The 17755-nt window shown below is 51.4% G+C and overlaps 1 protein-coding gene across 3 annotated transcripts in view; it reads right to left on the bottom strand.

The window, feature by feature from the left end:
• Positions 1-17755, bottom strand: part of HPSE2 (heparanase 2 (inactive)) — a 112889-nt gene that overhangs the window by 12032 nt on the left and 83102 nt on the right. For all 3 annotated transcript variants that reach the window (XM_065067235.1, XM_065067236.1, XM_065067234.1), the window contains 4 exons: positions 14868-14915; positions 6276-6369; positions 3810-3916; positions 2558-2672 (listed from right to left, as the gene is read on the bottom strand). In XM_065067235.1, the coding sequence (XP_064923307.1) occupies positions 2558-2672; positions 3810-3916; positions 6276-6369; positions 14868-14915 (364 nt within the window). The remainder of the gene's footprint in view (positions 1-2557; positions 2673-3809; positions 3917-6275; positions 6370-14867; positions 14916-17755) is intronic.

Consider the following 17755-nt stretch of genomic DNA (forward strand, 5'->3'; position numbering starts at 1 on the left):
CACGACAGTGGAGAGTATCTTGCTGTACCTAGAGCACCACAGAGAGTTGTCTGCTCCTTCTCCCACACATAACAAATCCCCAAGTGCTGCAGCCCTGGGGCAGAGGCAGGATGAAAAGCAGCAATTTAGAAGCTAAGACTTACAGAGCAGTGCCCAACAAGAAACCCCATTATCTGTGCTCCCAATCCCCAAATGTGGCACCCACACAACATGAGTTTCCTTATGCCATTTGCCGTAACATGCCCTAACAGAGGCAGCACTAAGATGAGCAAGACCAGCAGCATCCGAGGGCTGCAGCTGGAGGACAGGGAGGAGGGGTCTCATGGCAGCAGCACAGAGCTTGTATGGTGACGGACCACAAGTCTTTGGTCTTCTATAGGGAGCTCTTCAGCATGAGGATTGAGAGCTGTATTTGCATTGCCACACCGCCCCTGGACCACACAGAAAACTCCCCCTGGACCGGGCAGCTACCTGGCACCTAAGCACACCCTCATAAAAGGCTCAGCTTCAGCTCAGCATCCCAAAACATGCCATCCTCTTATCTGACAAGCAGGGATCAGCAGTGGCAGGGGAGGTATTGCAAAGGCTGCTGCAGGGAGCCCAGCCCTGGCTCCTGGCTCCCTGAGGAGCTGCCAGCTGGAGCTGTGATTGATGCTGTAGTGGTGTGACCCTTCTCTCAGCAGGCAGCTGCCTCACACCCCCCATGTGCAGAAACCTCTTTGTCATAGCAGCTAACAAGCAGATTGTATTTCACAGCACCATGGCCCCGCACAGGTACAGCCAGTGGCTTTCATCTCCCTGATAGCTCCCACGGGAAAAGAGCTGCCCTGTCACAGTCGGGTCTCACTGACTGTTTGCACCTTTTAAACCCTCCGTCGGTTTGCACCTGCCCATGGCTCTTTTAAAGGACAGGAACAGAGGGAATGGGGTTGGGGGAATACCCACTGGAGTTTGTGCAAGAGCATGATGGTGGGATGTGGGAAATAGATAAAGACGGAAACACGTGGCAGAGCAAGGAAACAGCCATGAGGGGGTTGGCTTCTAGCTTTTTGGGAGAGGTATCATTAAATAAACAGCAAAAACAATTTTAAAGACCCCCATTGTGTTTAACAGCCTGGGGTTTATTCCTCAAACTCCTTCTCTGGCTTTAATCCCGCTCCTCACTGCATGTCTGCCCCAACTGCTCCAGGGCTCCTGCCCTCGCTGCTCTGCTGGTTTGGCTGTGGGTCACCTGCAGCCCCCACTGTGCCAGGGGAGCTGGCTGTGGGTTGCCCACTGTCCCTGCTGTGGCAGGAGAGCTGGCCTGCACCCATCCAGCCATGAGCAACCTGGGGGGACCCTGAGGTCCAGGGGAGGTGGGGGGGATGTTGCTTCAACATGGCAATTGACTCTTCAGAAGAAATCCATCAAGTACTTGCCCCAGGCTCAGAGTAATCTTAGACAAAGCTCAAAGCCTCTAGGCTCCCCATAGCCTGGGGCCCCAGAGCTGGCAGGTGTGCTTGGCAGAGGGGTGTGTGCAGGAGCAGCCCAGGGTGCTCCAGGGGATATCCAGAACAGCAAAGGCAGGGCTCTGTGCTCTCTCACTCAGTGGTTTGCTCTCCAGAGCCACCCACCAGGCCATACTAGGGGGCTAAACACAGACCTCTTGTTGCAGACACCTCCCACATCCCCTCCTGACCCCTCAGGGATGCTGTCACAGGGGTGCTGTAGGTTCATTGGCTGAGTAGGTAGAGCTCACTAAGATGTGGTTCCCTCAGCCTCCGCCACTCTGCAGCTGCTCCTAGATCCCAGCGCAGCATCTAAGGCAGGTTCACAGCAGCAGGGCTGTGCACCTCTCCTTACATGGATTCCTGGCCCACCTGCAGTGTCTGCCAGGTTATGAATCCAGAAATCCCTTCCAGGAGAGATGCAGAGCACCCAGCCACTCTGCATGGCTCTCCACTTAGAAGGAAGGGTATTTACAACCCTCTTCAAAAAAGATGAAAAAAACACTTGCTACTTTTAACAGGGTTTTTCACATGGTTTCTTCATCAGCACCATGTGTGCTGGGAGTCCCCACTTGCTCAGGCATTTTGGAAGAGTGCGGGATGGTGCAAGGCACTGGTGAGAACTGCTTCTCCCAGTGAAGCCAGGAATGCCCTTCACCTCAGTCTCCAGAGATCTGAAGTTGGGTGCTGAGGCTCCAGCCCGCCTTCCCCTGGGCTGGCTCACCACTAGCAATACAGCTGCCCGCCCTGTGCCATGCGTGGTCCTGCCACATCCCTCCTTCCCTCCCTCCCTCCAACTCCACAGTCTGCACTGTCACCCCTGGGTGGCACAGCCTCCCTCTCGTGCTACTGACCCTGAGCACTAGATGGAGATTCAGCTGCAGAGGTAACACTCTCCCACCTGCCTCTATCATGTTGTGTTTGACATGAACTGACATCTCCTATTAATACTGCAAGAAACATATCTGAAAAAGTTCATTTTCATGTAGAGTTCTGACAGGCCACAAGGAGAGAAACATCCCAGTAAATGAGTGGGTAGATGCCAGTGCAATGCCTTCGGGCAGACCTACCGGCAAGGGGTTGAAGTTCTGGTCCACGAGGTGGTTGTGGCTGTGGTCGAGGAAGGAGTGCCGCACCACCACATCAATGCCCTGGCTAGCCAGCAAGCCCAGCGTGTTCAACCACCTGGGGATGGAGGGAGCAGAGTCAAGTCACTGTGGGGGGCACTCCTCAGCCACAGTGGCACAGCTGTGCTCCAGGTATGGCACTGCTCTTGTGCACCTGACCTGGTGCCTGTTCTAAGTGCCTGAGCCTAAGCCTTCAAATGGTTTTGCATGCTGGGTATTAACTGGCTCCCACTGTCCTTGCCCAGGCAAGCCTGCATGCCTCTGCCCCTGCTGCAGCCACCTCTGCCCCAGCTGTGCCCACATTGCATGTTCCAACACTGTGTCTGAGCCGCTGCGTAGACCCCAGAGTCGCAGCCCTGCGCCCAGAGCCTGGGGTGCCCTCCCAGCCTGCCAGCACCCTGCACCCACCATCTCAGCAGTGGGGATCAAGCATTGCAGCAGCCTGTCTTCTCACCACTGCCCTGGCAAAGACTTCAACCCTTACGGCCTGCCACAGGCCAGATATCCCAGGGATGCCCTGTCCCTCCCCACAAAGCCCAGATAATCTTCCTCCATCTTTCATGATCACAACCAGCTCTGAAGATGTGAACGGTGCTCTGCAGCTGGGTGCCCATGCTGCTGGGCTGTGCCAGTAGACAAGCCCCAGGAGGCAGGAATGGCTGTGGCTTCAAAAGAGAGAAAATGGTTTCCGGAGTAGAATACTGCTGACTTTCCTGCACTTTCCAGGGCAGGTGCCCTGGGAGTGAATGCACACAAGAACACATGGTTGCAGCCTGAACTAAAAACACAGGCTGGAAGGAGGTCTGGGTGATCCTGAGCTGCTAAGCAAGGCAAGTCTGCTGGGATGCCAGCCCTGGGTCCTGGATCTGGCATACCTGGATCACACCTCCCCTTCCACACCCATGCCCTGCGGGCACACCATGGATACCCGTGTGGGGCCCGGAGCAGTCCCCTCTTTGCTCTGCTTCTCTGGGTATGCCAGGGACAGGGTCACCTAGAGGAAAGCAGAGCTGAGGAGGGGTAATAAGGATGCTAACGAGAAAATAATGGTGCCCGGGCTACTGGGGGAGTGCCAAAGGGAAGTACAGGTGGAGTGTCTGGGCACAGAGCTGGCTCTCTCCTGGCTGCAGCAGCTTTGTAGCACCCAGCCCGCAGAGCCTGTGGGGGTGGCAGTGCCCTGGCACCCGTAACTCACAGGAACCCAGCCGCATAGGAATTGGAGAGGTTGTTCATGCCTCCGGCTGAGGTCGCACCAACGCCTTCCAGCCAGATCTTCTTTCCCGGTGTGTACGTGTTCACTACCTGCACAGGACACAAAAGCAACAAAAATGACTCTCATGAACCTATGATTTAAAGCCTCTGCTGTGCTCCGGGAAGGCTTATGGAGACCTTTTGGTGACACCACTGCTGGGCAGTCAGTGCCTGTGTGGCCCTGTCATGGTCACTAGATGTCTTCACCACACCTGAGTGCTGGGAGATTGGTCCTCACTCTCTCCTGCCACTGCCATATTTCCCCATGCAAGGTGGCCACCAGCCACAGGGATCACCCCAGCCCTGATGACTCTGCAGAGTGGCAGCCCTGGGACATGTATTGGAGCTGCCTGGAGGAATGGCAGGCACCCAAGAAGAAACCAGTGGATGCCCCTGGCCACAGGCAGAGCCATCCCCATGGCTAAGCAGGGGCTGCTTTGATGGCCAAGGAGTCCCTGGCATGGGTGGGACATGCAGGTCTGAGCACGCTTGTACAACCCTTACAAGGCTCCAGCCAGCAGCGCAGACACCTGTGATATGCCAGGTGGGACAGGAAGGCTTGGGTGACTGGAGATGCCCTTTCCCAGCACAAGCAACCTCTGGCACTGCACAATGCCCCGCCCTCTCTTTTGCAATCCCACTTCTCCAGATCGGGTGATGAGCTCCTGTGACCAGATGTCTGCAAACCCAGCAGCCCAAGGAGCACTCTGCACAGCCTGATGGATCCTGCCCCATTAGTGAGGAACACTGGAATGTGCTGGATGGACTGGGATCCCTCAAAGATGTTAAATACGCCAGCTCTGGGCTGCCTCCCACTCACAGCCTGTGAGAGTCGACATCCCTGACTGAAGCCCCAGAGGTGTTGGCATCCTGCCTGTAATTATCTAAGCCCGCCACCTTCCCCGGTCAGAGAGGAAGCAATAAAACAGGGAAGTGGACAAGCCCAGCTGCTCTAATCAGCCCCGGCAGGATGCAAGGACTCAAAGCCAAGCTGGAGGCTATTAGCACCCAGTGCTGTGCTTTTGCTCAGCCACACTGGCATTCCCAGGAGACCCCTTTCACAGCCCTGGCTCACGCAAACCAAATCCTGCCCTGTGGGTGTGAGGGTTCCCCCAAGCCCACACTGAGGGCATCTCTTTGCTGCCTCTGCTCCTGGGATGGATGGATTCCTGCTCCCTTCCCAGCAGGTTCTTGACCTGCAGCAGAGGTGGGATATGCGCCATCGCTTTTGATAGGGTGCTGTACTCCCGTATGGGAGCAGTATCAGAAGATGCTTCTTGCCTGAACCCCTGCGCTAATCACACTGGCCGCCCTGCCATGCCTCCCTGCAGCAGGAGGATCATCCACATGCGTGGATGATTCCCGGCTTGTGCCAGAGGACTCAGCAAGCAGCTTATCTCCTCCAGTTTTGCTGTGCCGACCCTCGCATCCCCTTTCCTGGGGCCTCTTTGAGTTGTTTACTCATCCTACAATTTCTCCCTCAAGGAATTAAAACAGTAAGACATTGTGGTGACTGGTATGGTATGAAAACCGAGACAAGGCAGATGGACTGACATCTCTAGTCCCTAAAGCCTTACCTGCTTACTAGGTGTTCCTTACTTCTTCCGGGACTGACAGCTGAGCAGGCCAGTCACAGCCCTGGCCCCCACATCAGCTGGAGCAGGGGGACTCTGCAAAGCCCCCGTCCCCTGCCCAGCTGCTGGAGGTGAGCTGGGTCCCCACGACCGGTGGGGAGAGGAGTGCTGGCTGCACGCTGCACTGGCCAGGCAGAGCCGTGGGCTCTGACACAGCACTCCAGCAACAGCTGGGTTTTATATCACAGTCAAAACATGATCATCATAGGAAAAAATAGCTGTTCATAATGATCAAGATTCTCCACTAGTGAAAAATGCAACTGTCACAACTTTGTGAGCAACATTTTTAGGCACAGTCAGTGAGTGAGACAAGATATTGCAGTAGGAGACCCCTCCTGAGCAGACACGTCACCAGCCCTGCTCTGGCTGGTTTGGTACCACTTGGTTGCTCCCTCTTCTCCTCATCCTCAGGAGCAAGTTTCAGAAAACATCCAGGTTATGTGCTCCTACCTTCAGGAAAGGACATGTGGAAGACTCAAGCCAGCCAACTGCTTCAGAAAGGCTCTGCATGGCAGTATCTGCCTCCATCCCCTGCATCCAGCCCACATCCCATCACACCTGCACAACCCACACCATTCTGCAGCAGCTTCCCTCCCAAACCACCACACATCTCACCCCAGGGCCTGGTCTGTCCTCCCGGCCCCTGCATGAGGGATGGCTGCATTTAGGCTGTCAGCATTGCCACCCCCAGCTGAGGCCAGAGTCCCGGCCAGCAGCTGTGCCACGGTCAGGCACCATGGGCATGGTGCCCCCTCACCCCTCTCAGACTCACGCACTTTCTGGATTTTCCTGATCTGGTCAGAGAGTGTGTCTAACAGGCGCGTTTTCAGGAAGTCCGTTGCTTTGGCCACTCGGCCATCAATGTAGTAACTGGAAGGAAAATAAGAAGAGAAGGATCAGACAGCTGGGATTAGCTCTGCCCTGAACCATGCTCTCCCATCCTGCTGCTGCCCCACACCAAGAAAACTCTGCTCTGCTGGAGTCTCTGCTTACACCCTGCCCTGCCCTGGCCTTCTAGCCATGGCTGTGTCTGGCAGGTGCCTTCAGTCTCCAAAACAGAGTGTGAGGTGGATGCACCCTGAACACTGAGCGTCCTGCCCTGCAGAAACCACAGGAAGTTTTGTACTTGCTTTACTATTGCTGATGAAACACTGGGTACAGAATGCAAAAGGCTGGGAGCAAAACGCCACCTGCAAAGGCTTAGCAGCACCCTTTGCACTGATCTCATGGAGACCCCATGGAAAGAGACCCTCTGACATGATGCCTGTGCCTGGGGTCCACCATCAGGGAGATATTGGGACATCTGCTCACCTGGCTCAACCTATCCATACCCATTCCCTGTACTGGGGAAAGCCTGTTTCCAAAAGGCAGATAAGCCCAGCATCATTGCCACTGGAAAAATTGCTTTTACAGGATGGCAAAATACAAGATGCACAGCTAATGGCTGAAATGAAGGGCTCCTTAGCAACAGGAGAACACTACACAGGCACCAGGGAGAAGGGTCCCGAGCCACAAACACCATCTGAGAAACACTGGAAATTGCTGCAGTAAACATGTGAGAGGGGACAGGGCAGGCTGCCCATGGGAATAACTGCATTGTTCTGTCCGGGTTGTGGGACACTTTCCATTCAATGCCTGGTCTGCTCCCAGCACAACCTGCATTTTCCTTGCTCATTCTCTCAGCAAAGCCCACAGCCCAATCCCCTATTTGAGAAATGCCATGTACATTACCTGCAAGGGATGTCCTGCTCTCAGAGAGATCCCTCTTGCCCTGGGAATGCCAGGGAACATTTTCCATACAGATGGCTAATTCCTGCTCTCCATGTGCGTGTTTATATAAAACACAGCTATAGTGCTGCTAATCATGGGAATCATCTGTCTCTAAGTGTGGGAGGAAGGCTCTGAAATGCCTCAATACTGTCTCCTGGCTCAGGACATACGGTAAAGCAGTCTGTCCTGGACCACAAACACCTGTTGCTGGAGGTAATCCCAACCAGCTCCTCCTGAGGAAGTGGAGCTGGCACCTCTTGCCCCATGCAAGGAGCAGTGGCAGCCCTTGCACATCTCCCAGGGGCCCCTCCCAGCCTTGCAGAGACACCAGGACATCTGCTGCAGCATGCACTGACATAGCACTGGGACAGCCATTGAGCTTAGAAATAGGTTTTGCAAGAGAAACTTTCTGAACCTCCTCCTCCCAAATCTGCACTGTGCATCAGCCACTTGACATGGTGAGCCCCAGAGTGTGTCAGAGCTGTGCTGGGGTGATGGGGGTGCACAAGAATTACAGTAGCTCCGGCTAGGGCTGACTTGGCTCAACCATTGCCTCCCATCCCTCACTGGAGCCACGTCCACTCGGTGTTCACCAGAGTTACACAGACCCTTCTGCTTCTCCACAGACTTCAGTGCAGCCATGGTGCTGTGATGTGTAACAGGGTGAAGGCTTGGAGTCTGAAGAAAGGTAGATTCACCTATCCAGGGCTGGTTGCTCCATAACATGCACCTCATCCACACCAGCAGGCAGCTGTAGTGGCCACAGCAGCTGCTTCACTTGGTTGCTGAAAAGCAGGAGCATCCCCAAAGGATGCTGTGGGCTAACTCAGCCTCAGCCAGAGCACGTAGCACATGTACCACACGCATGAGCGTGCACAGAGGATTTCTACATCTCATTGCTCCAAATCACTAACCAGGTAACAGTAAATGCACTTGAAACTGTGCAGGGCTTGGAGGTCTGCAGGGCTGCAGTGAAGAGGGAACAAGGCCGGCACTAACTGACCCAGAACAGAAATGCATTAGAGGCTTAACTAGCAAATGCATCAAATGACAAGAACCTCCTCTGTCAACCCTCCCTGAGGTGTATGGTCCCAGCTGTGTCCCCGGTAAAGCACGGGATCATGCCAGTCACACCCCAGCTTCATGCCAGCATTGCGTAACCTGGGGAAGGAGGCAAGAGGCATTTCTGTATGTCCATGGTGACTGAAAGGTGCTAAGGGCAGAGATTATCTCCAGGGGGGACTTAGGAAGTGTTCAAAATTGTTCCAGTCACTTATACACTATCGAATGTCTGGCTGCCGGGAGGAAAGCAGATCTGTAAGCAGCAGGCAGTGGTGGGGTTTACAGAGATTACTTTTTAAGACAAAATTACAAAGCAATGGACTCTGGGGATAGCAGATGTTTGGATTTTAGCACAGCACTTAAGAACAGAACAGAAACTATTTTTTCAGACTGCTGTGGACTAAAAATCCCATCACCTGGGCTGAAAAGTGGCTGAAAGGCCATAAAAAGAAGGTTGTATTGACTGGGAAAAGATGTAGTTAGAGAGACCTCAGTCTGCCTATGGCCCCTCCAATGTAGCAGGCTTTCTGCGGGTTGATTTGTCTGCACCAGCTAATAAGGTCCCAGAGCCCAGAATAAACCCCTCTGGGAGCCAAGGCAGGCTTGCACATCCTCATCATTGCACTCAAGCACAAGGTGTGCTCTGACCTACAGCTCTGCTGCCACAGGAGAGGAACATGTCTCCAGGAGCAGCCCCAGAGGAGCGCATCTCTGATCGATGGATCTGCCCTCCCAGTGACTGCACGGAGGAGCAGCCTGGGAAGGTGCTGCTGTGCTGGGCACAGCTGAGACCCTGCACAGAAGAGAAATGCCCTGGGACAGTGCCATGGTCACATTTTTTTGACACCTTCATTAACAACCCAGAGAAATAAGAACTGGCAGAGAGACGAAAGGCAAAAATAAAACTTATGCAGTCGTAGGAAATCTTGTTGGTAGCAAGGAGGGGAGCTCCAGGTATTTAAGCAGAGCATGAAGACAATTATAAGCTTCTGTAAGATGGACAAGGATCCCTTGCAGGTCTGCCTGGGAAGTTCTCAGACACCAAGAGGTACTTTCAACCTCCTCAAATTGGGAAAGAGGGAAAATGGCACCAATTGCATGATGCTTCTGAGGAAACAAGAGGCACTGAGGTTTTTGCTGCCTTGGTACCTATTCAGGAATGGGTGAGCCATCTCCAGCTGTAGTTTTTATCACTGAGACAAGAGCACTTCTTTTTGAGAACTTTAACTGTCAGTAAAGGCAGCATAGAAATCCACAAAACACAAACAACTGACAGACCTTTAAAGCAGGAGAAGCACTCGTTAGGCGTGGATTATTCCCACAAGCAAAGGCTGCAGCTTTGCTGATATTTACAGTGAATCAGTGCACTTTAAAAAAAAAAAAAACCAAAAAAACAACACCACAACAAAACAACCCCGAACAGTCACAACTCTCCAACCTCCAAAAGAGCCAGCAGCAGCTGCAGAGAGCTCCACTGCTCACAAGTACGTCCCCAGGCAGCAGCGCTGTGCACAGGCAGCCGGGCCAAGCCAGCCCTGAGGGCCACGGCATCCGCATCCTCCTCTCCCCATGGTCCGAGTGCCAAAGGAGATGAATGGACAGACCCTCCCCAGCACGGGCAGGGGTCTCTGGCAGCTGCAGCTCTGCAGAGACAGAGAATGTAGCTCATAGACAAGCTATTTGTCTCCAGCATGGGGGAAGGTCATCTTAGCACACCTCAGATATTCCAGTGGGCTCTGAGTATGATGCAGCAGCAGAGATGGCCCCAAAGCCCAAGAGATATCAACATGCCCACCATGGGCACAGACCATGCCATTTTTCATAATATAGCAGAGAATAGATATGGGTGATTACATGAAGAGCTCACTCATTGGGTGCCCCAGTTTGATGCCACTATCTCTGAAGACAGACACTCTACAGGAATCAGACAAGAAAAAGAGTGACCTAGCAAATAAATCCTAGATGAGACATGTCTCAGATGAAGAGCTGTGTACAGCCACTTTGGGTGGGGATCATTATATTCTACAAAGCTGAAGCTACCTGCAGAGGAAGGGGTACGCCATCTCTAAAAAAATCCATTTGAATATGGTCTGCGATCATCACTTTGCAAGGGTGGTGTGACTACGTCACTCCAGAGGTGGCCAAACCAGAGCACGGTGGGCAGGGATTTGTGCCAGTGCTAGGAAACGCACCACCCCAATTCCCAGCCCCCATCCCTGACTGGAGCTGTAGCATGAAACTTGAGGCACAAAGATGAGAGATGGGAACAGTACACCAAAAAAAGCTGCTGCCAAAGGGTCTGCTGAAGCAGGGCTGAGCACAGATGCCAGCCAGAAATGCCCATGTTCTTGGGCAGGCTGCAAGGCCAGGATGCACGTAGCCCTTCCAGAGAAGGGCAGTGCCAGGCACCTGGGCAAACCTGAGGCTACAGGTCTGTATCCTGTCACCTCTGGGGCTTGTGCTGCCTTTAAATGGTTTTCTGGAAAGATCCACAATTTGCTGCATAGGACCATCAGCATCATCCCATATTTAACGAAGGCAGTGCATCGGCTCCTGGGCAGCTGGTTTCATTTACCTCCCCTTTCATTTTAAAGAGAAACCTTTGCCCCTATTATCTGACCTCTTCTTCTGTTGCAGTTAATTACATTAAAGCCCACTTCCCAAAGCTCAGGAATTTCCGGATCTACTCTGTTGCCTGCTGCTATGGGGAAAGTCTGCTAGGAATTAGGGCACCCGCCTGCTGGGGATGCTGAGCAGGGCAGATCCCCGCTGTCAGCATGACACCCCACCACCACCACAGCTGTGAACTGAGACACCTCTGCCGACAGAGGCAGCCCTGACCCCTGAGCATCTTCCTGAGGAGAGGGCAGAGCCCCCACCTGCAGCACAGGACACAGGCAGCCCCACTGCTTCCCCCGGAGAGGAGAGGAGGGATGTGACCTGCTCCCCCCAGGGAAAGACCTGCAGGCACCGGGGAGAGGCACTGCCTGCCTCCAGTCAACTAATACATTCACCGATAAAGAAGAAAGACAGGGGTCTACTCTCTGGCGCTTAAGGCGCAGCTCACACCCATGCCTTTCTCTGCCCCCAGACAAGGCACCTCTGTCCATCTGACTAGTGGGAGCCACCTCCAGCCCTGGAGCCACATCTCCCCTGGCCATACTCTGGCATCGCCAGGAACTGTGCTAGTGGCCAGAGCTACAGTGCTGCCTTGGACTGTGCCCTCCATCAGGTGGTACAGAGGATGGCAAGCCAGTGGGGAAAGCCATGCCCTGGCCAGGTTTATTTACAAGCAGAGATGGGCCGAAGATTGTTTCACGTAACCTCTTCCTCCAGGCACTACCTCAGAAGACACCACACTCTGAGCACATGCAGCAGGCTCATCTGAGCCCAAATATATACCTTTGGTATATACATCAGTGTTTGTAGGCCTGCTGGGCAACCATCTCCCAGCACCTCTGGGAGATTTGTCCCCTGATATAGCTACTGCCTCGAGAGTGTCTCTGCCTGCACTCTTGTTGCGTCTAAGCCAGAAGAGATGTCACCCAAACCAAGTCCAGCAAAAGCATTTTAAGCAGCATCCCCCACATGCCCATGTGCCCAGCATCTCTGTTTTGCCACACAGGGTGGGTGAATTTCCATTGTGGAAAATAAAGTTGCATTCTCCAAGGAGCAAAAAGGATAGATGTTCACTGGCTTTGAAGACGCAAACATTTACTTTTCCTGTAATTAGCAGGGATTTGTGCTTCAGACACAGCATTGCTTAAGGATTTGCCCATTAAATATGCAAAACTTGGAGTTTTGCAACAACACTTCGGATGTAAAAACAACTGTACAGACTGAGCGAGCACACCTGAGGATGGGGCCAGGCGTGGCAGCGGGTTTAACGGGCAATGAATCCTCACCGTGTACGAGGATGCCAGCACCAAGCAAAGAGGTGGCTGCGGGGAGGTTTCTGAGCAGTGGAAACCCACATCCAAAGACTGAGTGAGCCCACAATAAACTGAGCATTTACTCATAATCAAACATAACAAACAAATTATCAGGGAAATACCAAAACTCTTGGAGCCACTGTCAGTCCCACATGCCACACCCTCCTTTAGTGGAAATTCCCCAAGCGTTTTGAAGCCATTCACACATCCCTCTCCAGCAACACATTACTTCTGAAGAGGGAGGCACACATGCTGAGTTACATATGTAAGTGAAACCATACTCAGAAAGGCTGGCGAGACTACTTATTTCCACCCAGTGTCAGTTTTCTGTCAGATACATTTCAGATATATTCTGTTTTCACACAGAGAATAGGGATCCCTGCAATGTATTCCCTCTCAATTCCCTTTCTGGATCAAACACAGCCTTTTCAAAGGAATAACAGATTTGACAAATTCATAACCAATATCCCAGGAGAACGTTAGGGTTTGGAACAGAAATGTTCATACTTGAAATTAGACAGCAGTTTAGTTTCCTGCTAATAATTTTCTTCTTGGATACAAAGGAACGTGTTTTGTCTTGTTTTGCTGTTTGGAGCAGAGGGATGAGACACTGTTTTGACATTTATTCATAAACAGTACAGAAGCCCTGCTCAGAGCTGTGGCCATTGCCAGTCCTTGCAAATGCACGAGTGCAATCTCCAGAGCTGCAAACCTGGGCTGTGGGAGAAGCAGCTCCCGCACTGCAGCGGCAATGGGTCAGCGAGCAGCACCTCAGCTCTGCTGACCCTGGCAGGGACCTGCACCAGACCCCTGCTCACAGGTTGCTGTTCCAGCACAGCACCAGAGCTGCCCAGCACTTCTCACCGATCCTATAAGAAGAGGTTTCAAAGCAGCCGTGTGGGCAAATTCCCTGCACACCAGGATGAAACTCCACATCTGAAGCCTGGAAGTCTTTTCCTTCAGCTTCTCCAAGGGCTTGGCCCAGTGATCAAGCCCCATTTTGCAGAAAGCGAATTCCTGGGCTAAGTAAATGTGATCAGCACATCGTGTAATCATGAAAAGCAAATTCCCAGCTGAGACATAGATCATCATTGCACAGCATGAGCCTGTAAGTAACACAAATCCTGCTCCAAATGCTCTGCTACCCCACTGTCCCCATTGCACCAAGCTGCTGCTGCCCAGCAGGGAAGCGCCAGGAGCCAAACAAGCAATGCTGCGGCACAGCAAGGCAAGCCAAACTCCCCGAGGAACAGGACTTGCTGGATGCTGGTGCTATAAACCACTCTGAGGTGCCAACAGTTGCTTCTGTAGGAGGCTCCAAGGTTAACACACCAACAGAGACCCAGAACACACTTGCAGGAAAACCTCATGTGTTAAAATCCACTAAGCTCTTTTTAAGAGCAGGTCTCCAGGTGGGCTTTACAAACCATGTTGCTACACTTCAGCAAAGCAACCTGAGCACCACATGAAAGGCCTCTGCAGAGGACCAGTTTGGGGAAAAAGCCCTTGTGGGCAGCACACCCAAGCCCACCTCAGACCTGAGACCCTGGCTGCCACGCTCAATGACAGTGCCCCACATGGGAAGGTTAACGCAGCATCAGGGCAAATCCATTTTTTTTCTGGGAGCAGGGGCGTCTTACCATGGGTTTTGCTCCAGCGAATGCCTGTCTCTGAAATGTGTCCTTTCTGTGACAGGAGAGAGTGCTACTTGTCCCACAAACGCTTTTTCTATCAATTCCGGCAGCCACTGCTGTGCTTGCACACTGCCTCACCTTTGCACTGGCATTTGCACTCCCAGTGCAGGGGGTCACAGCCTGCTGGGAAATCTACCTCTGGGCACAGCGTGTAAACTGGGGCAGCTGGAAATAAGAGGAAGAACAAGATGTTCATGGATTTTCCCCCAAATAAGAAAACCTTTCCCTCCACTTGGTGTTCATCATGCCCAGTGTTACAGCTCAGAGCTTGGCTTGCCTCTCCAGAGCTGCAGCACATGTACATGTGTAGGAACCAGGGGAAATCAGGTATCAACATCTCTCTGGTAGACCCACTTGGTCCTGGATCTTGGATGTTGACCTTCTTTCCATCTACACCTGCTTACGGGGTCCAATCTGCAGTGCAGGACAGCAGCATGTCTATGGACATCTGAGACTGTACAAAACGGAGTAGGGAATGGGGCTTTACACATTCACCATTGGACTAAGCTACCTCTCCCTCCTCTGGGCCAAACCCACTCAGCTTCAGGCCAGTGGCTGCAAGGAGACATTGATGGGGTGAAAGGAAATGTGCTTTTAGATAGTCTCACACATCTGTCACAAGTGGCATTTGTTCCCCTGCTGTCCTCACCCCAGATGCCCATAGGGACCCAGCAGTCCAGTGCAGGTTTTGTTCCCAGCAATCAGACACGCCAGGCATGCAGGCAGGGTTTTTTAGCCTCTCTCTCTTCTGCAGTGGTAAAGGTTGATACATCTCCTCTATTTGTTCCAGAGGCTCCAGAGGGAGGAACAGAGCCTCTTTTGCCTATCCAAACGCACATCAGCTCTGCTCCCAGCGATGTCCGATCACTGCAATTAGCGTTGGAAAGTAGAAGGAATGGTGAATACCTACTGTTGCCAGGTAACAGCATCCACTGTACTGCCAGCCACCTTCATGAACCTATTAGGAAAGAGAGGAAGAAACTATATAAGCCCAATGTTACCACAGGGGAAGTCCTAAAACAATCAATGCCCATCCTACATCACAGGATACCAAAAGTAGTCACCGCACTCATAGACGCTTTCTAATGAAACCTTTGCATCCTTAAATAGAAATAATAATTTATACTTAATACAAATGCTTGTAGCAAGCATAGCAGAGAATAATGGAGTGAAACCCAACTCACAGCAGAGGCTCTAAGCTTGGGGCAGGTAGGAAGAGCTCTCTGGGCACAACAGCATTTCAGGAAGAAGATCTCAGGGTGTGCACTTAGTTCTAAGACTGCAACAACCCTCAGTAGTGATTAAAGAAAAAGTTTTAAATGCCTATCTTAATAGGAGACACTTATTTGCCCAACATGTATTTAAGTTGAGAAACTCCTTCCCTTGACTGAGGCGAGGACTGGGAAAATGGAAGAGAAGGCTAGCAAAGCTATTAGATGCAAAGAAGCCACCTCAGCAAGCAACCGAGCATTGGAGGATAGGAGGAAAAGCTAGACAAGTATTGCTATATGCTTCTCCTTTCCTGATGCTCTTTCTTTGGGACTGGCTGTTAGCAAACTGGTGGGATTTCTATGTGGCTGCACATTTAGTCTGTCCTGTTCCTATTACCAACCACAGCACTTCCATGCACAAAGTTACACTGAGTTATATGTATGTGTCTCCTGATGGCTTATGACCCAACTATTTTGAAGACAGCTCCTTTTTGAGTCAGACCTGAGGCTACAAAGGTGTACCTGCTTATGCTGCTGATGCCAAAACCAAAGCAATTCCTAAACTTGGGAACTGTATGTGACCACCACAGCAGCAGCCTCTGGCACAGGCTTGCTGCCATCCACGATAGCCACTTCCTGGCTCCCTGGTCCAGCAATCCAAACTGCCCCTTGGAAAACTGTGGCTTTCAGGAGGAAGCCCAAGCAGTTACTCTGTTCTTACACTTAGGAGCAGAGATGTGAAAACACACCAAGGCACATATTGACTGGACAAGCATGCTTTTCTGTTCAGTGGTGTAACATGCGCTGCGCAGCTGATGCGTTTTGGAAGTTACGATGTATGCACATGACAGGAGACATCGGTTTGAGCCAGTGAACATGTTGAGAAAGAAACCAATGCTGTATTTTCTCGGGCTGCTCTTTGGTGCATGGAGATTCTGGAAACACAACAGGAATCACATAGCTGTCCTGACTCTACCAGGACACAGGGATGCATGGCACTGGGTCCTGCAACCCCATGTCCCCCAGGACAGCCCTGTGACCAAGGGTGGGGAAGGGAAGGTTTGTGATGAGAGATGAGACCTTTTATCAGGCTCATCGTCATTGCAGAGCAGAACAGCAAGCTTTCCAGCACACGAGCCTCTAATCAAGTCTGAAACAAGAGCAGCAAACTCCAGGCTAAAAATAGCTTGGAAACAATCATTCTGACTTCAAATTAATGACTATGGTCAATTATAGATTGGGACAAAAGGGCAGCTGGACCCTATGAAGCATAAAAAGACACTGGCAAAGGCAGCGGTAATAAATCCCTGTGGACAGAGAGGGAAGAGACACAATTAGAAAGGGAAAAACAATAACATACTGTAAAACCCTGTGGCACTGACGCACTCCCAATTCTGCTGCCTGGCAATGCTGTGAGCTTCAGTTCCCAGGCTCGCCTTTCAGAAATGCTCTTACGTTTCTCCTGAGGGTCAGGCCCAGGAGGCCAGTACCAGGGCAGTGGTTTGGGGATGGTTCCTCCCCAGCTGAACAGGGCAAGCAGACCAGCTGTGCTGCAGCCAGAGAGAGAGGTGTGAGCTCCCTGCAACTGACATGGATCATCTGGCAAAAAAGGGATTTTGCAAACTTTTTTCTGCAAAACTAAGTGTGCAGAAATATGCCCAAAGCATCCAAAAAACTGACTCCCAGGTTTTAAATGCTCAGTACAGGGACTGCTGCCTAAAATGTAATGCATGAAGTGTACAAGAGTGAACTAATGAACTCTAAACTGAAATTATGAACACAATCTATGTTGGATTTGAAGATCAATATATTGAAATTGGGTTTGAAGATTAATCCAGCTTGCTTTCTAACCTCAAATGCTTTATATTCTGGCTGCAAAACAAACCATCATGGACTTTAATAAATCAGCTCTTCAGGCTCAGCTCATCACAGTCCACTTGTAGACCAAAACCATGAGCAGACCGACCTCAGAGGAAGAAGCTCTCTGGTTTTCCTCACCACTTCCACAGTGCCTACAGCCCTGCTGCAAACACACCTACTACAGTGGATTTTGAGCAGTGACTGAAAAACAAAGCAAACCCTCAGTATAACCTGCAGCATCCCTGAGGCAGCATAAGAAGTACATCAGTCTGTCCCATCTCCCATGTCTTTAAGAAACTAATTGACCTATTGTTAAAAAGCTCCTGAGAAAATGTTGTTCCAGGACACAGGCATCACTCATGCAGTGCAGCACAGACCCTAAGCAGGACAGAAAAGGCCCTGGCTTGCTTAGTGCTTCTCTTCTGTCTCTATAAGAGTGAAATAAATTGTTTGGTTCTAGTAATTTTCAAATTTTACCGTAAGAGACGTATATCTAGCTATCTAGCTCAAATTTTGCTTTCCATGCTTGCTCTTTTTTTTTTTTTTTTTTTTTTTTTTTTTAAATTGAGATTTTTGAAGGATGAAGTCCAAAAGTTCCTGATAAAACTTTAACTCCTGATTGAATGGTGGAGTTGTGCCTGGAGCACCTCAGATGACTTGGGAAATGGTCTCTACCCTCCAAAGGGGACCTAGAGCAACTCAACAGACAAGTGGTACTGCACAAGCA

Source organism: Columba livia, chromosome 6 (genome assembly GCF_036013475.1).
Source record: "Columba livia isolate bColLiv1 breed racing homer chromosome 6, bColLiv1.pat.W.v2, whole genome shotgun sequence".
NCBI classification, from domain to species: domain Eukaryota; kingdom Metazoa; phylum Chordata; class Aves; order Columbiformes; family Columbidae; genus Columba; species Columba livia.